The sequence below is a fragment of the Episyrphus balteatus genome, chromosome 2 (assembly GCF_945859705.1).
Source record: "Episyrphus balteatus chromosome 2, idEpiBalt1.1, whole genome shotgun sequence".
NCBI classification, from domain to species: Eukaryota; Metazoa; Arthropoda; class Insecta; order Diptera; family Syrphidae; genus Episyrphus; species Episyrphus balteatus.
In genome coordinates this window covers 90,576,330-90,601,376 of record NC_079135.1, presented here as the reverse complement: position 1 = coordinate 90,601,376, position 25,047 = coordinate 90,576,330, and the positions used below count along the sequence as shown (strand labels likewise).

The following is a 25,047-nucleotide window of genomic DNA, read 5'->3' as shown; positions in this document are numbered from 1 at the left end:
TTTATAAACTAATAACGAAAAATTGAGCACCCTACTTACTTCACTGATAAATTTAAGCAAAATCAAAGGATATTCACGTATACAGGCCTAAACGTAAATGTTTCATTAAATGTTATGACATTTGAAGAAATATTTTGATCACTTATCGTGAATTTTCTGATTTATATACATATATAATAAAATGCACGACTGGGTCGCACGAACTTGCTCTTGGAGTTAAAGTTGCTTAAATTTTTAAGACTTTTTATATAGAAATTTGGAAAAAAAAAATAAAATTCGTTTTAAAAAAAATAAAATAAAATCTGAAATATAATTGCCCTCCAAAAAAAGTATGCAGTTTTGATTGATATATTAACGTGCATTTTTAGAAAAAAATTTTCAAAATGGTTAGAGCCGTTTAAAAAAAAAAAACAGTTTTAAAATAAAATTGTAATGCCATTTTGTAGAAATCACTTATCAACATCTAAAAACAAATTTTCAAAAAAATTCAATGTCCCGTTTTCGAAAATTTGATTTTTCAAACAAAAATTTTCTTTTTTTTTTAAATCCAAAAATTATTTTTTTTGGTTTTTTGGTTAATATTATTATATAAATGCTTCTTCACAAAAAGTTTCGTTGAAATCAAATAAGAAGTTTCGGAGATATTCGAATTTGAAAAAAAAAAAACGGTTTTATGGCAGGTACCGTTAATAATGATTTTCAAACAATTTTTTTTTTTTCATTGAAAGATATAGACTTTAGCTTAAAACTAACATTTTAATTTTTTAAACAAAATCGTTAGAGCCGTTTTCGAGATATTTCAATTTTACTAAAATCGGTATATGACAAGTACCGTTATTTTTGGTCCAAAAAAATTAATTCCAAAAACCCCTCTGGAGAGTCGCCAAATAACGCTACATATCAAGTTTGACATTAATCGGTCCATCCGTTTAGGCTGAAGCTCCTTATACAGACAGACAGACTAAAAAATCTCGCAAATACCTATGAAAATATCAATACAAAAAAAAAACTGGTGTCATGAAACTAGCTGAAATTCAAAATACGGCCTTATTGCAGAAATCAGCCTGTTTCACATTTTTTTTTCCTTAAAATAATCTCTACTGGGCTACTTATGCAACTTAAGCTTTTGAAACAACTTTTGCAACTTTATAGCTTTGGGAACAGAGAACAGACCGTTTCAGAATAATTCTAGTTTTAAAGAGTTGGATAAAATAAATCCAAAACCTCGCTCGATTTTTGGGTTTTATTTTTTCAAACTCGCTAAAACTAGAAAGTTGTATGTGATATCACCTCTTTCTGTTGGATAAGAAATCCGCTAGATTCAGATATCTAGATATCGAACACCGATTTTGTTCCATATCCATTAAAATCAACATTTTCTAGAATTGTCTATGAATAAGATAAACCTTAGTCTATCATAGAAGCAACTAAATTATTTCTTATGAAAGAACTATGAATATGGCCCTTTATGTTCAAAGTACATATTCGAATTTTTAAAGTAGGTCAAGATTTCCATCAATTGAGTTTTCATTAATCGTTAAAGAAAATGTCGACACTGCAAAATGTTCGACATTTAAATCAATTGATATTTTTTTAACCAGATTGTTTTATTCAGCAAAAATAAATTTAACAGGTTACTTTTTTTGTCAAGTATGTATAAGGAGTACTTTACGAAATTGCATTTCAGAATCTTCATCACTAAAGAATCCAAAATCTTGACAATTATCACAAACTACGAACATTTTACAAAATGGTAAATATTTTTATAAGACATGATGTAGACAATTTTCAATTTGTCACTTTATAAAATGTCACCTGTCTTACTTGGAAATGTTTATGAAATGAGGCAAAGTTCGAAAAAGTAAAATTTTTTTTCTCAGAGTAATACCCAATTACCCATGCTGCATGATGAACTTATTACAAGTTCGTGAAAGTGCATTGCATTTTGTAAATGCACAGGACAATAATTTATTGTCCTGTGCTTTAAGTAATTTTTTTTTTTTTCAACCAAAAAAAATTGAGTGCGATTAATTTAAATCTTGAACATTTTTTATTAGACGACCTAAAACTGCTCCCAAAATCCTTCCTACTACGTATTTATAAATCATTCATGACTTATTGTCTATTAATTAATTTTGATTTCATTTATCCCAGCCAGGCTGAAAATAAACAAAAAATTGTCTGCTTAAACAATTCATTTTAAACAATTTCTCTATGCAATTAATTTCAGCCCCATATATTTTCTAACTTATTCCTGGCACTTTCAAAAAAAATTCCAAGTAGTTAGAAATTGCTTTGAGGTTATCACTCTGTCACCCAAAACTTTATTATTTCCATATACCAAACACTCTCCTTCCTGCAGTTGAAGTTACCACACAAACCACACTGAATATAAAACTATAAAAGGATACTTTTCTTCTGTTTCCATGCATTTTTAGAATTGTTTTCAAAATAACTTCAGCAATAAAACATCAAAACAACAATTAAACAAGTACATTTATTAGATTCACTTTAAATTTGTTCATGTTGCATGCATTTTATATGTACATCGTATACAACTACCAAACTATACAAAATTGCATTTGCCGCTAATTCAATTTGAGGTTTAGTCGCCAGTCATCATTTCCATGAATTCTGCAAAATAAAAGGGAGAAAAAGTTGAAAAGGAAGAACAAAAAAAAACCCTTATTGGATTAGAAACGAATCTTAACGAATCTAAAAATCTCAAGAAACTATGAGAGATGCGTTTTATGTCATACAACTTGTGTATACAACATACATACCTTCAAAATCAACTGTTCCCGAACCATCAGTATCAATTTCGGCAATCATCTCATTGAGTTGGTCATTGTTTAATTGATCGTCTAATGCCATGAGGATTTCTTTCAACGATGATGTTGGAATGTAACCATTGCCAGCCTTGTCATACAATCTGAAGGCCTCTTTCAGCTCCTGCTGGATAGCCTCATCGTCCTCCTCTTGAAAGTGGTTAGCCACACGCTCGAATGCATCGAAATCAATAGTTCCATCACCTGCAAAATCGAAATCGAAATATAAAGTGGCACATCGTTATGCACAGTGTTTCTCATTGATTTTCATTTGGGGATTTATTGTCAAGGTTGTCATGTTGTGTTATATGGTTGTATAGAAGGACTTTATAGCACTCTACGTGTCGTGTCAGGTGTTCTCTTCCGAGTATGCCTATTTTTCGAAATTGTGTTTGATTTTTATTCGAGTAGAATTAAAGAGGAAAGGAAATCCAATACAAATCCCAACGAGTAGAAGAAATCATTTTTGGTTCTTGTGCCAGAAACATGCAATTGAACACGTTTTTCGATTGGCATCTTTAATGAAGCTGTCATTTCTGACATTTGTATATAAGAAACGTGTATGTCATTAGATTTCCCTAAAGGGTTTATGTAAAATTGCACACTATTCAAGATGCAAGATGGTTATTTTTAATTTCTCAAAATTGTCATGCTCTGATGGTTTTTTACTTATATCAATTAGCAGTCACATTCTAACCGTTTTCGAAAGTGTTAACGCAGTATAAAAAATTCTGAGTGTTTCCTTTGACTTAGAAAAAAAAAAACACATTTCACCCTATATTTTGAATAGTATATAATCACATTGCGAATATATAAAAATAGCGCGCAAACATGTGCTCGAGGGAACCTAAGGTAATTTCAAATAAAAAGAAATTACAAGTTTTTAGCCAAGTGAATACAATATTCTTTTGCCGCATTCAAAAGTGTTTGTGTATAATATTAAAAAACAGTCATAGTGTCACTATGACAGAAAACATCCAGGAGTTTTTACCTCTAAAGACTTTTTGAAGTAGTTATAGGTAGGTGGTGTATGCAAATACCAGATCCCCTTTTTACTCAAAAATGACAGTGACTTTGTGGTTTAAGTTGGGGATTTATAATAATATGGAAATAAATGCAAAACCATAACGAAAAGAAAATTGCTCAGACAATTTGCCAGACTTTGGCGTTAAGTCGTTTGTCATATATATTCAAGTTTTGCCTTTAAGACAATAATATGGAGCATCATTAAAATTCAAATCAAAGAAGTTTTTTTTTTGTCTTTTTCAAATGCAATTAGAAAAACCAACGACAAAAATAAAGTTTTTGTAAAATTATACTTCTTTTGGCGCTGCTTAGGGAATATTTAACTCTCGAGACAACATGTAATGATTTGGCTTTGTGAAAATGAGACATCATGAACTTCAAAAATGCAAATAAGAAAGTGACTTTGAGAAATATTTTTTTTTTTTTAATTTTTTTCTGAATTGAAAACAAGTTAGTTACATTTAAAATGTTCATGATTTTGTTTTTAGAGTATCATTTTTTGACACACACGTAAAAAACTATATTTTGTTTTAATAAAAGTGTTCACAACGCAATCATTAAAAAAAACTGTGAGTTTTTAAAAATTAAAAAAAAATCCTAACTGACTTTTGAAAGTAAGTATTTCTTAAGAAAAATGTGCCAAGGATCTAATCTAATTTAATGTACCTAAGGAAACAGAACTTTCTTTATTTTAGTAAACTCAGTATAAATAAAGGTTTTGTATCCAATCACACAGCTGATTCTTTTCCTTCATTTTATAAAAATAGTATGGAAAATTGACCAACTTAGAAATTTAAAACAGCTTTTCTAAGGAATTAGAATATTTGAGATATGCTGGTTTTCTTAAACAGCGACGATATGTACCTACATCCTACAATCATAGGTACTACTGTGGTTCTCTGCTCGTTTATGAACGGATAAATGATAGCTATACCGAATACATTATTTGAGGACGAATTTTTTTAAAAACAATGTTGATTTTTTAATGATTGTGACCTCGAAATTTGCCATCCCCATAATTTTGATCCATATTCTTTCCCGCTTCCAACACGTCTTTCTTTAAGTGACCTTTTTGAGTTTTTTTCAAAAATACTAAAAAAGTTTGAGAATGGTATTGAAATTTAACAAATTTACTTTGCGAAAGCCTTTAATATACCTATCCCATAAAATCTTTGCTTTAAAACTTGAAGCTCTAGTATTTCAACCAAGTTTTATTTACTGGTTAAGCACATACTTGGAGAACCGAATCTAAAGAATTCTTTTTTGATGATCTCTCAAAATCTTTTTTTTTGCCAAATCTGGAGTTCCGCAAAGAAATCACCGTGAAACTCATATTACCTATTTTCTAAAAAGACTCTTCTCTATCAATATTTGCAGATGAGAAAAAATTTACAGAAAATTTTTACTCTCTCTGACTTCCATCTCTACCATACGTCCTTTTTCAATACTATAAATTTTAATCAAATTTGGTACAGATGATTTTTATGGAATTCTGAAAGTTGGTTTTTTTTTTTTTATATCTCGTTTAGAACGTATACCTCCCATACGAAAAAATACGATATTATGAATTTCTCGAAAACGGCTCTAACGATTTTGATTAAACTTTGTATACGTAATATTTAAAGCAGTGGCAATAAAACTGCATTTTTATTTTTTCTCAAAAAAGTCAAATAACAAAAAAAAATTTTTTCATTTAACAAAATTTTGACCTAAATGTCGGCTCTTCCCCAATATCAATTTTTTTTTAATTTAGATCCAGCTTTTTAAATCTACAAGTAGACTAACATAAAAGTGCTTTGAACTGCAAGAGCAAGTACGTGCGACCCCAGTCGTGCATTTTATTTATTTTAAAACCTTACAAAAACAATTGTGCAATTTAAAAGCCAAGTATTTCTTCTTAAGAATAAAAAAATTTCTAAAATGCGCAAAAAGTATAAAAATAATTTATTGAAAACAATCATTTTCATCAAAAAAAGCAAAAAAAAAACATGAATTTTATCTTCTCACGTCATTAATTCCATTTTTTTCCCTAACACCTATACAAAACTTTATACCATCTGAAAGCTTATTGTCTTAGCTCAAAATATATATATCTATGAGACATCTACAAAAAGAGCAAGAATTTTTTGAAATCGATCAAATTTCATTAAAAAAAGCAAAAAAAACATTTATTTTTATGTTCTCAGACTATGGAATCAATTTTTTTGTTTGACAACCTATAGAAAATACATACCAAGTGAAAGCTTATTATTTCACCTTTCATATGAAGTATCAATCTCATTTCAAAGATGCCTACAAGAGAAATTAGAATTTTTTAAAGTCAACCATGTCGAATTTCCAGACTGAGATTAAGGGTACTTCCCACACTGGTGGCTGTTCGGGGGGCAACAGATCTCCACTGGTGTTTTGAGGTTTTTCGCAAGTTTCTTGATTTAACATTGTGTAGCTTGTAGTTAGTCTACCGTTATGTATTATACACCAAATGAAAGGTAATTGTATCAGGATGCTCATAAAGGTTTAATAAAATTTCTATCTACTCTTGGTCAAAAGTTATAACCTGTTGAATTCTAAAATTTTATTTTACCGTTATCTCAAAATTGTGTTTACGAAAATGAATGAAACTTCGCACACATTTAGTTGTGGTCATGGTCTATCATTACTCCATATATTTTATTCCTGTATCTATTAAAAAAAAAGATAAAAATAAAAAAACCATGAAAATCGGTTAAAAACGGTAAAAAAACGTGTTTTTAAAAACTTGTTTCTTCCGTTATTCAGTCAAAACTCACTAAATGATTCCAAGTTTTTGCACATGTATGCCAAAACCTACATGTCATATAAGTTTGAGATTTTTTGAACGCTCCGAAAAAAAGCTAAAAATCAAAAATTACCCAAAAATACCCCTAAAAAACAAGGTGTTTTTCAAAAATTCATATTTCGAAACGCAGAGTGTTGAAAAAAAATCCGTATCAGACGCCTGATTTTTTTTCCCTCATCTTTCACCTGGCATCTTTAGAATTGTCAAAAAAAATTTCCTTTACCCAAAATCATCATTTTGTCATAGCCCCAAAACGTGTACAACGTTCAAACAAAACGTTATAGTTTAGTTTCTAAATATTTAGAATTTTTTCTTAAATGCAGTTATTCATAAATTAATTGCATCTACCTATAGCAAAAAAATCAATTCTCTACGACTTCGATTTAAGTTATTATCTTTCAAATAAGCTATAGAAGATTTTTGTATCTGTAACAGTTTATTTTTAATTTTTAATTGAAATTTTTTGCCGCACTGCGAAAGTGCGAGAGTGTAACGTTAGAAAATGGCGTCACTTTTTTGTGGTGGCTGCATTGTTCATCGATTTATAAAACGTTATCACGTCAAAAAATAGTTATATCAAAAGCAATATGTACTTTCAATAAATTCACAAAAATCATGGGGTCAGTCGTTCGGTTGTGGTTTGTACATTTTACCTGCCAGTTTTTCGAGAGATATTAATTCCTTCAAATTTTCAAGAATTACAGTTCTGAATTGGCATCATTAACTACAAAGTAAAATGCAATTCAGTGTTCATTTTAACCCTTAAGCGACACTCATTTGTCTATTTAACTGGAGTCACTTTGCCTATTTGAAAATAGGGAATAGTTAAAAATGGCTCGTAAATTTCTCTTTCTTTTTGTTTTTGCTGTCAGTTTCATTACTTTATTTCTTTTGACTTGCATGGTTTCTACTTTAATGTGTTTGGTACAAATGAAAATTAACTCTCAAAATAAGGAAAAATAGTAATTTTAAATCTTCCCTCCAAAGCTTTGAGAAAATGCATAGATAACTCCTAAGTCCAAGAGAAGTTATAATTTTGTTCTTGAAAAAAACACTTCAATGTACTTCACATTTCCCATAAACAAGTTACTATTAACTTTGTCCTTGAAAAAGTACTCATACTTTTTAAGTACCCAACACATTTCTTAATGGTTCCGATACGTACATAAGTATGTATGTATTTTTATCTTGAACCTGTGCCTGATTATCTTGAACTTTAATATGCAAAAAAAAAAAAAAAAACTTTTCTTTGCCACATCCCACTGCAAAAGCATTATTTCAAACTTACGCAACACAAATACCTTTGTACCATCTTCATTATATTCATCATTTTATATAACAGTCAGAGCTTCTTTTAAGATTTCCAACGTAACCAATTATTATGCAATTAGGAAATCTACACAAGAAAACTTATTCACAAACATTCATAATATTACTGTTGCACACTAATTATAGCAATTTGTGATGAAATTGCATTCCTGAGAAAAGAGTCTCAAGTGTACTAAAATTGGTTTCACAGTTTTTTGTTTTTTTTTATATTCCTTCCATGGAATATCCTTAAATTTCTTTGTAATACTAGATGGTGATTTAGTTTTTCAAGGTACCTACAAGAGTATTTTCTGTATAAAACAGTTTGGAAAAAGTTCTGAGGTTTTTCAAAGTTAACTTATTTCAATCGGTAATTATACCATAGTTTAAATAAACTGTACATTCAAAGTTCAAATTAAATTTGACTTTTCATAATTTAATAAATGAAAAAAAAAAACAACAGGAAACTTTAATGTTGGACTGAAATTTAATGATTACTTTATTTTTATGGATGCAATTTGTTTTAAAAGTACAGAAAATTCAAAGTTAAAATAAACGATATAGTTCAATTGAAAATGGAAATATTCATGAGACTTTTCCTCAAACAATTTGTATTGCTAATTTCACTTAATACCAAAAGCAAATGGAAATGTCAGAAAATACAGGAAAATTTGTTTCCTTGTTGTCGAGTGGATAAAGTACCCATAATTAACTTAACTAAACGTAGGTAATAATTTTGCTTTGTGAAAAAATAGGTGAGTTCATAACCATTCGACTTACAAAAATCTGCATTTGCAGAACAAAAATCATTTTGAAATCGTCAAAAAAAAAATGTGAAGAAATCAAAGAAAACTTAATCTGCAGGAAAAAAACAAAGACTGAAAATAGCAAAAAATGTTATTAATTACTGTCATAAAAAAAATAAAAAGTTTTAAACTTAAACTTTATTGCCCTTTAACTAAACTGAAATAACTTCCAAACTTTCGTTAAAAAAAAAAAACTGCATGGCTCTCAATGCCTCGTCTATATTTTTCTTTAATTTAAAGAAATTGTCATTTTCTTTCGTCTCAGGTCTTATAAGAACCTTCAACATGAGAGTACATATATGATCCTTGCTTAAAATAAAGTAAAGTTCCCCTTTTACCACCTTACGAATCAAAATATTTGTTTAGGTTACGTATACGCCCGAGTGTACGAAATGTGTTTCTCTCCATTTATCCTTTTTATAAATCTCTTCTCAATATTGTTTGAAGTGATTGTTTTTTCTCATTAACTTCTTAAAATCAAAGTTTAGATTTTAAGGGATTATTATATTATTACAAAACTTCTCAATTGAAAGTCTTTCTCTATCGTTGAGAATCATATTAAGCCTTAAGTATAGACACAAAAAAAAAAAAACAGGGAAATTTAAATGAAAGAAGAAATAGTTCCTATGTATACACCATCAGCTGAATGTGTCGAGGTGGGCGGAGGTTCAATAATATAAAATAAATTTTCCCATCTTACAACGAGTATAGAGAGAGTATCATATGCATATTCATACCTAAAACGATTTTCATCATGTGAGTTAGGAAGAACTTTATAGATTCGAATTGTTTTTGTTTTTTTTTTTTATTTTATTTATTTCTTCGTTTTTTGCCAAGTACTAGTACTTGAGATCTATGGAGTGGAAAAGTTTACCTCGCTATATATACTTTGAATGGAGTTTTTCTCTTTTCGAGTAAAAGTTTTTATTTTAAACTTATCTATAAGGTCAAATATGACGTGAAATCGAAAGAAAGAAATAATCAATTTTTAAAATACTTTTGCGAATTTTCGGTTGAAAAATTCAAAATTTAATGATGGATATTCGAATGTACTGTCACGTGAAAATATCATGCAAGAAAAATATTGTATGTAAAGAAACAATATATTTTCATAAATTGCTATGAGGAAAGTGTAGGGGTTGTAAGTTGTAAAGGCATAGTTATTTTAGTTTTAAGTTCAAGGTTAAATTTTGGCAACGGATTACCATTAAAACTCCTATGCTATATCAATAGGAATAGGTACATTTTAAACTGATGTAAGGAAATAATGTTTATCATTTTTTGAACTACACGTAATGAAACAGAAAGATATTTTGTTCAAAAGTCACAATTGGTATATTCAGCTTAATGGAAATCCTTCAAGCAAACAATATTTTTTAGATAAATGTCTGCAACATCAACAGAGTTAAGATGTAACGTATTTTGATGGCAAGATATTGATTTTCTTCACCGAGAAAAGAAGTTAAACCTTGACGGAAACCTAGACGGAAAATAGAGACAAAAACATAGGAAATTAAGTGTTTACACACAAATAAGGCAAATAGGTCCCAAAGCAGAACCATGTAAAATTCCATTTACTATATTATCAAGATCTTACACTGCTTTAAATCAGATAGGCATGTCGGAAAATAAAACAGGATAAGTCTGTAAATCAAACCGTGATGCCACACAGTGTTAAAGGCTTTTTCGATGCCCAAAAGTACCCATATAGATAATTTTGAATTAAAATTACTTTTAACGTGGTTTTATTTGATGGCTTGTGGAGTGAACAGCTCTAAAACTAAAATGCTCATTAGGATTTATGTTCACCAAACAACAAAAATTACCTACAAGTTTTTATTTATTTGTGAAAATTTTCTACAAGAGTCAAGACGTTTAGGTATGTCATTTCTGATACAAACTTGTAAAAACCGTGTTTTGAATTTTTAAAGTGTGTAGGTATACAAATTATATTCATGGTTGTAAAAACATCAATTGAAAAAAAAATACATTTGAAATTTAAAAAGAAAAAAAAATGTATTGCAAGTAAAAATAAATTGCACGACTGGGGTCGCACGTACTTGCTCTTATGCTTAAAGTAACTATAATGTTAAAGCTTTTTATTCAAGAAATTTAAAATTCGATATTTTGAAGAAATTTCATAAGTAGTATAAAATAAAATGCACGACTGGGGTCGCACGTACTTGCTCTTGCAGTTCAAAGCACTTTTATGTTAGTCTACTTGTAGATTTTAAAAGCTGGCTCTAAATTTAAAAAAAAATGATATTGGGGAAGAGCCGACATTTAGGGCAAAATTTTGTGAAATGAAAAATTTTTTTTTTTGTTATTTGACTTTTTTAAGAAAAAATAAAAATGCAGTTTTATTGCCACTGCTTTAAATATTACGTATACAAAGTTTAATCAAAATCGTTAGAGCCGTTTTCGAGAAATTCGCAATATCGTATTTTTTTGTATGGGAGGTATACGTTCTAAACGAGATAAAAAAAAACAAAAAAAAACCAACTTTCAGAATTCCATAAAAATCATCTGTACCAAATTTGAAGAAAATCCGTCCACCCGTTTAGGCTGTGGAAATGTGTACAGATGGACGCACAGACGCACAGACGCACAGACGCACAGACGCACGGACGGAATTGCGAGACCCACTTTTTCGGAATTCTCCATCATCGTAATGTTGGTTTTGATTAAAACCTCAATTTTTTTTTTCGACACGAAACCAATACTTGCCCTATAGAGCAAGTAAAAATTAAATCTGTTTTTATAATTAATAAAACTCCGTTTTAAAATATCTTAAAAAAAAAAAAACAAATATGCCATTTTATTTCTCGTATAAAAAGGTATTTTTAGAAAAAAAAATTTTGAAAATTGTAGGAGCCGTTTTTTAAAAAAATAATTTTTTATATATAAAATTTTTTAACATTTTTCAAAAAAAAAGTTGGTATGCCATTTTGAATAAATAATTAATTTACACATAAAAACTAAATTTCAAAATTTTTCATTGATCCGTTTTCAAAAAATTGATTTTTCAAAAAAAAATTTTGAAATATTTTTTAAAAAACCAAAAATGCGTTTTTTGAAAATTTTCTAAAATTTTAATATTATCTTTACTTACACACTTTTGTATAAAAATTTTTATTTAAATCGGGTTAATTTTGTACGAGATATTCAGAAACGAAAAAAACCGTTCTATGACAGGTACCGTTAATAACGGTACAAAAAATATTTTTTTTATTTAAAAAGTTGGCCCTTATGTGAAGTATTACACACAAAAATTTTAATCAAAATCATTAGAGCCGTTTTTGAAAAAAATTAACTTTTCTATTTCCGTTATATGGCAGGTACCGTTAGTTTTGGTCATAAAAAAAAATTTCAATTTCCCCTCTAGGGAATCACCAAAAACTGCTAACTACCAAGTTTGAAGAAAATCGCTTCAGTAGTTTAGGCTGTAGCTCGAGGTTCTTACAGACAGACAGACAGACAGACAGAATTGCCGGACCCACTTTTTTGGCATTCTCCATCATCGTAATGTCATGTAAAATTGTTATCTCGAGTTCGATTTTTTTTACGAATCCTAAACTTGCCCTATAGTACCTATATCGCAAGTAAAAAAAATGTATTGCAAGTAAAAAAAAAAGGTGATTAAAAATATATATTGCAATTGAAAACAAAATTGCATTATAAAAAATTTGTATTACAACTGAAAAATTTTTTGCATAAGAAAAAAATATTTTTTTAATATATTATATTATTTATTAAAAAAAAAATATTTGCATTGAAAATAAAATTTTTATTACAAATCAAAATATTTTGCACTAAAAAAAATGTATTGCAAATAAAAAATTTTCTGCACTGAAAATTTTTAATATTCTTCGATTTTCTTACAATTTTACTTTTTGGCCTTACATAAGGTATTTTTACTTGCGTTATCATTTTTTTTTTGCAAGATGTTTTTATAGTCCGGTCCAATTAGACTAAAATAAGGGGATGAGGTTACATAAATTCCCAGCAAGCTGAAAATTGGTAGGATTGTTGGAAACACCATCATAAACCAATTTTCAGCTTGCTGGGAATTAATGTAACCTCGGATGTCTAAATTGACCTGACTATTAGAGTTGTAAGAAATTTTTGTTCTAATGCAATTTTTTTTTTCAGATTCAATGAATATATATTTTTTTTATTGCAATTTTTTTATTTTTCATTTGAATAAGGTTGGCATATTTGTAGTCATTCATTTCTTATAATATTTTATTAATTTTCCGCAGTAATTAGAATTTTGTTTGGCATTTGGGCTTTACAAGTTTGTAGAAAAACTTGTTGTTTACAAGAAAAATATATTATTGGTGAAACCGTCATTCTACAAACTTGTGGTTTTCAAAAGTTAGTTGTAATTTTTGTTCCAATAATCACAAATTTGTGAATTACTTATTTGTACTTTGTGAAACAGAATTCCATTGTACAAATTTGTACTTGTGATCTACAAGTTACAAATTTGTGCTTGTAACTTGTTGTTGGTGAAATTGGGCCCAGGTTTGGAGATAGCTATAACCTTAGCTTTCGCAATCATAAGAGAAATAATGCATTATTATACATTAATTGAAAATTATTGTGATGGTAAGGCATTTAGTAACCTATTGCTAACTCCATCAAGACCAGATGATTTTTTGGGTTTTTAGTTGTTTAATCAACTATCAAAGAACTGTTCTTAAAAAATTGTTACTATTTACGTAGCTCAATTAGGATTTCAGCTCAATAAGCTTATCTTATACAGTAATTTCTTAAAAATATTAAGTCTAATCCATTTTCTTCATTGCAAATTCTAAAAGACATCGCACTATCTTCATCGTATTCGACTGGTTTGGTAACACGCGTTCTTTATGTGTTGCAATAGTTGCAATTTTTTGCGGTCTTAAATGATTTTCGTGAAGAATGGCTAAATAAACAATAAATCAATTTTTTTTTTCAATCAGTCTTTATACTTATTTTGGACAATTTATATCGAAACTTTTTTTCAAAAATGACTTTTTGATGTGGAAATATACTACGAGTTAAGTGCCACGTTTTGGTACCATTTTGGTTGTTCTAAGCGAAAATAAAATTATGCAGCCCATACATTTCCTCACAGAATAATTTTGTTTTTTGCGTTTCCTGAACAATTTGAGAAATGTCGCTTAATACATTCTTACGGGAAGGTATCGATATATAAAAAACATAGTAAAAAAGAGCAAAACAAAAACAAAAATGAAATAAAAACAAAGAATTTGTCAAATAATTGAATTATATATACGTAATATCCTACTAATTTTAGCTCAAAAGGCACTATTTCTGTCTTATATCTTCATTAATAATATTTGTGTGTGTATATTTTCCCAAACAACGAATTAAGCGATTTTCCAATGTAAGTACACACATTTGTTTACATAGGATGAATGCTCCCTCACTCTATGAACGGCTTATAACTTCTACGCCACGTCATGACTTCTAACCATATATACAAACAAACTTCTTTACGTGCGACCTATCCTGTAATTCACACACAAGTTATGATTTCTCAATCATAGAAAACTTTTCAGCTGAAAAAAAAACTTTTCAAAAAAGAAAAAGTAAAAAAAAAATACATCGCTTAAGTCTCAAAACTTTGGTAGTTACTCAGAAAAAGTGTCATCTAAATTGAGAATTCACTACCAGAAAATAAATTCCAAAAGAAAATTCTCACAAACAAAACTTTCAAAAACATTGTTATGCAATTAATCTAAAAACAATCTGCACACACTCGGGCGTATACGTAACCTTTTTTTTGTTGGTATATTTTATTTTATTTTTATTTTCACCAAAAAGCAAAATGCATTTCACGTAATTTGACTCCGTTTATCTAGATACACTCAACGTAATAAATAGGATTAAGATTTCCGAAATTCGTTTTCAAAGAATTTCCAACATTTGGCAAGTTTCCATTTAAAATGACCATTTCATGTGTTTCGAGAGAGAGGATTGTCTGTTATATGTGTTTGAGTGTATTATTTGTTTGTGTGTATTTCTGTTTGACTACTATCTATTTAGAAACATTTTTGAAGGCAACTGTGACTCTTCACATTCGGCTAAAAGGAAATAAATCAAAGTCAGCAGCTTGCGATGTTTGTTTCCTTTGAATTTGAATTTGTATTCAACTTGAAAGTTTATTTTCTTTTTTTTCGCAATGAAAAAAGATATAGGGTGTCCTTGTTGGTTGTATAGTCTCTTTTTTTTGCCTTTTGGTAAATAAAAATAAATGATTTGTTGTTGTTGTTGTATTTTCTTGATATATTTTTGTGAGAAAACAAAAAACACAAATACATTTTAAGATAGTCCATCACACTCACTTAAGTAACATATTGCACCGGAAGAGATTTAATGCAAATTATTTGCTTTTTATCGTTTCCTTTGGAAAATGCCATGTTCCTTTTTGATGGGGGGTAGTTTAAGTGTGTGTTTTATGAATTTCATTCACTGACAAGTGACGGTAACAGAGGGTGTATAGTTGGACTTTGAGAGAGAAGAAAAAACAGTCGTTGTTGTGTTGTTTTAAATTGATGTTAGAGTAGAAGTAGTTTTTCAGGGATATGATGTACTTTTTTATAGCTTGTTTATTTTTGTGTATAGTTTTTTAAAGGAAATATAGTCCAGTAATTTTAGGTTTTATCTGCGGAAAAATTCCTACTGGGCTCGATTTTGGTATAGACCTTCGTTACGGCGTTGTTATGAAGATGTGAAAAATCGACATTGATATCGTGTCCGCGTTAAGAGTTATAGGGGTCAAAAGGTCACAAAAACTGGTTTTTCACGATTTTCAGCAAAACGGTAAGTCTTATCAAAAAATTTTCAATGCAAGAATTGTAGACCAGATTATTATATATAAAAAGTGTCATGACACTTTTTTTCCTAAGACCCACCGTTTCTTAGGTATAACGATTCAAAAAGTTGAAGTTTAGTTGTAATCGTCATAATCCTATTCCTGAAAAAAAAACTCCTAACTGAAAAGTTCCTGAAATTTCATTATTTTTTTAGCTTGAATTTCGTTCCTCAACTGTTAAGAATATGGGGAAACCAAAAAAAAAATGGAAATTTTCGCCATTTTTCCGATTGGGGCCCTTCTCCCGAAACCATTTCCCTGGGAATTTTTGTTTAGAATATGTCTAAAAATATACAGGGTGTGCAATAGAGAATGGACAACCCTAAAACGGCTTATAGCTACACTTATGATTGTTCTAAAAACAGATAGAAAAAAGTTCTATCGCAACCAGTTCATAAAATATGGACTTTTTTTCGTTCAGTGTATTTTAAATTTTATCATCTTATGTTTTCGTTCACTACAACCACGAATGAATGAATTTTATTTATTTCTTTTTTTTATAATTTTCTACAATAATTGGATGAGTACATAAACACTTTAAAAATTTCATAGCTATTGCACATTTTCGTAAAAAAAATTTTGAAATCTGTTTTTTGATGCAAAATGTAAAAAAAGTATTTTATGAAAAATTTTAAACACCTGTGGTATAAAATAAATCTATAGAAACCTAGGTGGCCAACTTTCTTAAAAATATTCTGGTATAAGGAGAATATTTTTAAGAAAGTTGGCCACCTAGGTTTCTATAGATTTATTTAATACCACAGGTGTTTAAAATTTTTCATAAAATACTTTTTTTACATTTTGCATCAAAAAACAGATTTCAAAATTTTTTTTACGAAAATGTGCAATAGCTATGAAATTTTTAAAGTGTTTATGTACTCATCCAATTATTGTAGAAAATTATAAAAAAAAGAAATAAATAAAATTCATTCATTCGTGGTTGTAGTGAACGAAAACATAAGATGATAAAATTTAAAATACACTGAACGAAAAAAAGTCCATATTCTATGAACTGGTTGCGATAGAACTTTTTTCTATCTGTTTTTAGAACAATCATAAGTGTAGCTATAAGCCGTTTTAGGGTTGTCCATTCTCTATTGCACACCCTGTATATTTTTAGACATATTCTAAACAAAAATTCCCAGGGAAATGGTTTCGGGAGAAGGGCCCCAATCGGAAAAATGGCGAAAATTTCCATTTTTTTTTTGGTTTCCCCATATTCTTAACAGTTGAGGAACGAAATTCAAGCTAAAAAAATAATGAAATTTCAGGAACTTTTCAGTTAGGAGTTTTTTTTTCAGGAATAGGATTATGACGATTACAACTAAACTTCAACTTTTTGAATCGTTATACCTAAGAAACGGTGGGTCTTAGGAAAAAAAGTGTCATGACACTTTTTATATATAATAATCTGGTCTACAATTCTTGCATTGAAAATTTTTTGATAAGACTTACCGTTTTGCTGAAAATCGTGAAAAACCAGTTTTTGTGACCTTTTGACCCCTATAACTCTTAACGCGGACACGATATCAATGTCGATTTTTCACATCTTCATAACAACGCCGTAACGAAGGTCTATACCAAAATCGAGCCCAGTAGGAATTTTTCCGCAGATTGGGTTAAAAAATGTCTAAAATTACTGGGCTAAATATTCGAGGAAGTTGTGGTTGTACATTGGACACATTCTAATAATACATAGCCCTTTATAGCTTTGAAAAGGGGTTTTTATTGGTGGTCTTTATTTAAATTGAAAAAAAAAAACCAATAGTTTTGAAGGAATGCATTTACATGTAGAAACAGCTGTATCTTTAACAGCAATTTTGTTTTAACTTGGTTTTTAAGGTTTTTTTTTGTTATTGTTTTAAGAAGAGTTTTTGAATTTTGTATACAATTAAAAGGATAGTGAAAACAATTTTTAATTTCGATTAATTTTCATGAAAAACAGTAATTTTTTAACCATATAGCATAAGTTTGTGAATCAAGAAACAAAGACGCTGTTGATCAATGCTCGTATAAAGTGTGACACAAAATTTAATTTTTTTTTTTCTTGTAAACTAGATGTATGAAATCTAAAGGTTAAGTATTACAACCTCCACAAAAATTCGGGTAAAAAAAAATTAACCTCAACCCATTTAAAATTAAAACACGATTACAAGATTTTGTAGGCCAAAAGGTTTTCAGTAAAATCTTGAAAATTTGTTTTGGACATGAAACCAAAAAAAATAATTATTCTGTAGGCTGTTGTAGGTCAAGTAAACGTTACACTTATAATATTTGGCATAAGAGCTTTATAAAAAATGGTCCAATGATAAAAAGAGTTTGCGAAAAAAAATATTTCTTCTGTTTGGTATTATTTTATTTCTAGTGGCTGAGTTCAAATCTGAAGCAATCGTCATAAGTTTTTAAAATATGTTGTATTTTGTTTTCAAGGTTTCCGGTGTTGTGATATTAACTCTGATCTCAAAATACTCATTTTCGAAATATTTTATTCGCAAAGTTAATTATGAAAAACAGGATTTTTCGAACGTACTGAAAACTTCATAATCATATATCTCAAAAATCCGGCAAGTTGTGAAATTTGGTTTAAATTTTGTTTGAGAACTATTTGAAATAGTTTATAACAACTTAAATAATGTAAAGCGGGGTACCCAACGGACAAATCAGTAATAGAAGAAAAAAAATATTTGCAATCTAGACAGGAAAGAATGTTGTTCCTTTAAACTCGTTTGAGATGTATGATAACTTACGAGTCACTCGTAAACGGAAACATATTATTAGAGTTGTGTTGAATCTGTTTCTTTGATACCATTTTTTTGTGTACACCAAAAAAAAATTTGATAATAACAGCTATCAAATTAACATTTTTGAGTGACAAAAGTCGTCCAACAATAAAAATATCAATTTTGATATTTTTTTTAATTTAAAGTGGATAGTGAAAATTGCACTTTGACAATTAAAATATCAATTTTGACTAGATTTTACGTTTCAGTTTATCATAATGATATTTCTTTCTTTTTCTTTTTTATTATATTAAGTATTTTCTTTGTTTTTTTTTTAAACATTACTGAAAGTGAAGTGATATTATTTTTACTTGCTCTATAGGGCAAGTATTGGTTTCGTGTAGAAAAAAAAAATTGAGGTTTTAATCAAAACCAACATTACGATGATGGAGAAGATCAAGAAAGTGGTTTTCGTCATATGCGTCTGTGCGTCTGTGCGTCCATCTGTACATCGAGCTAGGGCCTAAACGGATGGATGGATTTGCTTGAAACTTGGTACAAATGCTTTTTATGCTATTCCCTAGACCCGTTTTTTTTTTGTTTTTTTTTAATATCTCCTTTTAAACACATATCTCCCATATTACGTTTTCGAGGTGTTGCAATTTTCTCGAAAGCGGCTCTAACGATTTTGATTAAATTTGGTATACGTAATAGACTTATTGATTCTAACAAACCTGCGTTTTTAGTTTTTCTCAAAAAATGCGGAGAACGGAAATATGGCGTGGCCGTTTTTTAAAAATTGACATATTTCTTAAGTTCATATATTTCATCAAAGGATAAGTAAATTTTATTAAAAAAAAAAATTTTTAAACATTTTTGAAAAAAAAAAAATGTAACTTAATTTTTAAACTTTCGATTATTTTTTTAATTTTTTTTTCTCGACACTGTTTCCAATAAATATTTAAGATAAGGATACTGTGAACTACAAGAGCAAGTACGTGCGACCCAGTAGTGCATTTTATTTCTATTATAGGTGATATAACTGTTTTGTAATTTTCTCCCAATTCGAGAAATACCTAAGTCCAATAACTTTTATCAAGCAATGAGTCGAAAAGTGAGCAACTTTCATAACCAACTTCCTCATCCTCACTGGGTCCTTCGGTGGACAAACTCAGATTTAAGCTCTGCGTTGCTGAATAGAAGTCAAAACTTTGGATAGTGGCCGTCAGGCTGATACGCGGATGAGCCCTGTAATGCATGCAAGGTGGGCAATTGGCTTGGCCTAGGGTAGCAAAAATTAGGGGCGGCAAAATCAGGAGAGTAAGAAGCACATTTGAATAACTATTCATTAACTCCTCCTGTCTTATACTACTACTATGATGAGCTTTAGAATTATTTTAAGGTGAAATAATGATTTTCCAAATTTTTCTTCACAATTTGATAGATAGAACCTTTAGGCATTCTTAAAAGTTGTAAAAATTACTTAAAATAAACAAAATATATTGAAAAAAAGCCCTATTCAAAAACGATCTGAATTGGTCAAGTTCAAAAACCAATTTTACACTCTCCATATTTGTGCAATGAAGCATTTAAAAAAATTTGAAATCAAGAAAACATACGATTTCATTGAAGGTTTTGAATGAACAACAAAAATTTGTATGAGTTACCACCAAATAAATTGGTTAGATTTAAAGCTATTTTACGTAGATCAACCCGATCATCAAACTGCTTTTAGCGGTGCGTAATTGCTTTATGTTTAATGATTTTTGAAAATTGCCCGTGTAGTACTCGACTGGAAAAAGTAACCTAACGATTGGGAGGGCAACGCACTACGATTGCACTTACATATGTAAACAACATTTAGTTTTAACAATTTAAAAAAAAAAAAAAACAAGTAAAATATTTGGCCAATTGTGTCCATCTCTGAATACGGTTGCAATAAATTTTGTATGCCTTATGATTTTAAAGGGCGGAAAATTATTCTTTTACCCAGACTGCAAAAAAGCTGGATCGGGCCCTGCTGCCACTAAACACACCATTATACTACGAAGTTCACGCAAGTATCTGATGGCGACTAGAGTATTTCTCTCAAAACCAAAAACTTATGTTTTGTTTGAGTTTATATTTTTTTCTATTTTATGTGCCCCAAAAACCTTATGAAAAAAAAATATTTCTTTTGCAATAAATTCACGTTGGAAATGAATAAATTAATACAAAAAAAACTAACACATCATCAAAAGCTTACCTCAAATTATAATGTTTTAAATATTTTCTAGAAAATCTACTATTTTACTGTTTTTCCTAATTCGAAGTGACTTGCTTATGCAACAACTACACAAAAAATGGTAGCATTTTAAAATTCCTGTGGTTTTTTTTTTGTATTTATTTAAATTATCAATTTAAGTAAAACAAAAGAAACAATTTATTTGCATACAGGAAATGTGTGTTGTTCTCATGTCAAATTTAAATGGAAAAAAAATTATCTCATGATAAAAATGTGTTAATATTTTTTATTTTATTTTTTTTTTTTATAAACTAACTTAAATAACACAAATTATGTGTAGATATTGTTTTATTTTTTTTTTTTTTCATAAATAATAACATGAAAAAAAAAATTCTTTCAACATCATCAATATCTAGGAACTGACTTTGAACTTTTGAAAAATGGTTCCTTTTTGTTTGTTTTATGTTTTCTATTTTTTTTTTTTATTTTGTCATTAAGCAAACGTGAATTTATATTATATAATGTTATAAAATACAAAAAAAAAACACACGTTTTCAAAGTTTCTCCTTGATGAACATTAATTTATGACTGATGCTCATACTCATTTTTTTTTTATATTTTTCATCGTGTTATAGAATTTTTTTTCTAAAGTGTATATTTTTTTTCTTTGTTAGATGAAACATGAATGAGAAATTTCATCCCACATACTACACATGCCATTCAAAAAAAAAACAAAGCATTCTGACATTTAAAAAATAAAACCTAAATATGTGCATTTAAAATTCTTTACAAAAAAATAAACATTTTAGCGCCTCAATTTCTGGTTGAACGCGGATATTGATTTTAGTTTTTTATTTACACATTTAAATATCTTTTTAAATAAACATAAATGAATTTCAATTGGATTTGAATTGAATTCACACTGATTTAAGTTTCAAGTACCAAAATCACTTAATGATGATATTCTGAATAAAATTCTTTATTTTTTTAATTAAGAGAATTCAATTTTTCTTACCGGTATCTTCAGCATCAATGAGTTCGTCCAATTCTTCATCGGTGAAACGTAGTCCAAGTGTACTTAAAATAGTGCGAACCCTTTCATTTTCAATTCGTCCAGATTTTTTGGAATCGAACATTTGAAAAGCCTTAAGGAATACTATTGGAGGAGGAAAATGAGGTGGAGATTTTATTATTCAATAAATTGCTTCCAAGGTTTATTTCATAACATGATTTCTTACCTGCCGAGTTGTCAGCCTGAAATGAAAACAAAAGAACATTAAAATGATTTGTTGATTGTTCCAACTTAAATCTTGTTTTTGATTAAATTTCTTATCATAATGTTTTCCTCGCTTAAAGTTAAAATTGTTTAGGAATGTTTTTGGGGAAATTAAAAAAAAAAGTGTTCGTCGATTCGACGAATCATAACCATGAACCATGGGTGAAAGAAAGTGTACGTGGTTAACGCAGAAAGGGGACGATTTGCATGCCATAGAAAATGCAACAATATTGCACTTTACTTGCAATAAAGTCCAAAACCCTAAAATTTTATAAATGCTGAAGTCCAAGATTGTTCTTAAAGTTGAATAACGCAATTTGCAATTTAACCTCATTTGCATACATTCCGAATGCAAATTAAATTGCATACTTCGGCGTCATAAGGAAATTATTTTTTTTTAAGACGAGTAATCATATGCCGTCGTGCGTCGGTCAGTTTTATTTTTTTATTTAATTTAAGACAAACAAAAATTGGAAAAATAAAAAAAAAAATTATTATTATAATTTTGTACCCAAAACTTTTTCTTCTGATACTTCAAAAAATTTTTTAATAACAACCCGAATTGAGATTGATCAAATTTTCAGTGCACTATGGTCAATTTTGGTCCCGTGAAAGAGTGTTTTGGGATAGGTAAGACCCAATCATTATGTCGCCCGCCACCTAAATATATTTTCGTGCTTTTTTATGACTCTTAAAATTCGAGCTCTTGAAAAATTTGAGGTAGAATTTTTGAACGCAATTTGTCATTTTGTTTTCAACAATTTTTTAATACTCAGTGTATTTATATCTAGTTCATTTCTTCATACAAATATTCAAATAAAACTGATTTATATTCTATGTAAGAAATTTTTTTTAAATAATTTTGATAAGGTCCATTTTCGGCAAGCGTTGCGAAAACGCAACCTGAATTTTCCGGAAAACCAGAAGCTTTTTCAAAAAAATTTTTTTTCACATTTCTTCTAATTAGATCAAAAACAACAAGTGTGTAAAATTTCAAGTATCTAAGTCAACTGGAACTGGTAGCCGCCGGAAATGGGTTAAACGACGATTTTGGGAGGAGATAAATCTGTCATCTTTCGTGATACACCACGGACATACAGTTTTTTTGAAAATGCACAAATACTTTCCAGTTTTCCTGAACCGTCAGAAAAATTTTAATACTCCAGATTGGCTTAGATAGATTTGCAGGCCACTGAACTTTGGCCACTCTTTCTTACAATCGCACGACAACTTGAGTGTTTTATGTCATTTTTAGATCGATTAGATTTGGAAAACGGTGTCTTGACCGCCGTAACCAATGACATAAATATAAGATGTTTTAATGTGTTCTTTTTTATAGTTTTTAATATTTTGAAAATTTGCAATTTTCGCCGCTATCTTGCCATTTGAAAAAATTTTCGTTTTATGATTTAGTACAGAAATATCTCTCGTTTAATACCCACATTGCAAATTTTGATTACCTATTTTGAAATTATTGTCATAAATATAAATAAAGCTTCACCAACATTTTGTGGAACTAATCATTTTTGTGGGAATAAGTTCGATCTCTGGGCGTTTTTTCGCTTATATCCATGGTATAGTACGAAGAAGAATATTTTCGGTCTTTAAAGTGTTGAACAAAAATATGGTTGGCCGAAATTTGGTCGAAGGTTTAACTGAACAGATAAATGGGCCAAAATATCATTTAGTGCCTAAGAAGTTGTCCCTTTGGACAGTGAATTTTGAAAAAACATATGGACATTTTTATCAATATATTTTCATAATATTTTAGTTTACATAGAATGGTTATACTTTAATCTTAACAAAAAGTGCTTAAAACCAAACAACTCCGTTACTTTACTGGAAATTTCTGTTTTATTTGTAAAATCATATAATTAAGCTCTCTGATTTAAATCAAATAATCTTAATATTACCAAAAATCAGCTTTAAAACTTTAAATACCACTGCGTTACCAAGATAAACCACAATGTTACCGTGATTTGTAAACAATTCGATCCAAATTTGGGCTTCAAACATGTAAAAGTAAATAAAATGTTAATTTTATAACTCAATATAGTTTTTCTACTAATTTGTACTTTTTCTTCAAAATAAATGAAATTCAAAACAAGGGACATTTTTTTAAGGCACTTAATAGTATTTTGGCCCACATAATAGTTCACTTCTCCAGCAGAACTATTTGCTGTTCGGAACATACAAATTATTGAGATTCGCGATCTGTTTAATTTCACGTGAAATGGTCCTACTATCCAACCTTCTCAAACCTCGTTCACTCACATTTTATATCGAAGTTAGGAAATGTTAATTGAAAATGAACTCTTCAACACTTCAAAATACACTTTTCAAGTCGTGTTATATTGTTTTTTTTTTTATCAATAGTTTATCTCCTATGACACAGAAATTTCAAATTAAAACCATTGCAAAGAAATACAAAGGCTCTTTTAAAAAAAGACCTACATAAATGAGCTTTTTGCTTTAAAACATTTTTGAACTTTTGAAAACTGCGTTCACCATAAGTTCAAAAACTATTAAGAAGGTACAATTTACATACATTCATATGATATGACTACTAAAGCATAACAAGCTAATACAGTTCTAAAACGAATAAAAACTATTGAGAAAGAATTTAAGTTTAGGTTTCAAAAATTTGAGTTTTCGTACTCAATCTTTCACAACATGGTAATGACATTCGGTCAATTTTTTTTTTTATTATTTACATTTTTTCACAAATAATTTCTCAATTTTCTGTTTTCGAAATATTGGGGAATCAGTAACAAGGTCTATAACTTTGTTTACTTTTTACATCACTAAAAATATCACTTTTCTTCTCAACAAAATATTCCATAAAATTAAATTCCATAATGAGAGCAATATCACTTAATTTCCCCATAAACTTCAAACATAATTGCTATTTAAAATTCAAAAACAAAAAATAAAATCGCAATTAAAAAATTATTTTATGAAACTTTTAACGCGTTTTTCGACATCATAAAGGTGAACTCTTATAGTTTTTTTTTACTAACCATTTTAGCGCACTCTGGATTAACCTTTACACCGGAAAAGACAAAATGGAACTACTTGAATTTACTGTGGTCAACGACCAATATCGAAATAATAAAATTTCAAATATTCCCATCGTAGTGATGAATGTTTCAAAA

At 28.9% G+C, this 25,047-nt stretch overlaps 2 protein-coding genes across 5 annotated transcripts in view; one reads left to right on the top strand and one right to left on the bottom strand.

Moving 5' to 3' along the window:
- Positions 1–25,047, top strand: part of LOC129912063 (calmodulin-A-like) — a 235,590-nt gene that overhangs the window by 187,334 nt on the left and 23,209 nt on the right. The gene's annotated exons all lie outside the window — the stretch shown is intronic.
- Positions 2,479–25,011, bottom strand: LOC129912064 (troponin C-like). The gene is made up of 5 exons (XM_055990170.1): positions 24,913–25,011; positions 21,855–21,870; positions 21,632–21,772; positions 2,784–3,032; positions 2,479–2,634 (listed from the first exon to the last, which is right to left on the bottom strand). The coding sequence occupies exons 1-5, from the start codon at positions 24,913–24,915 to the stop codon at positions 2,606–2,608; spliced, it is 438 nt and encodes a 145-aa protein (XP_055846145.1). The 5' UTR covers positions 24,916–25,011; the 3' UTR covers positions 2,479–2,605.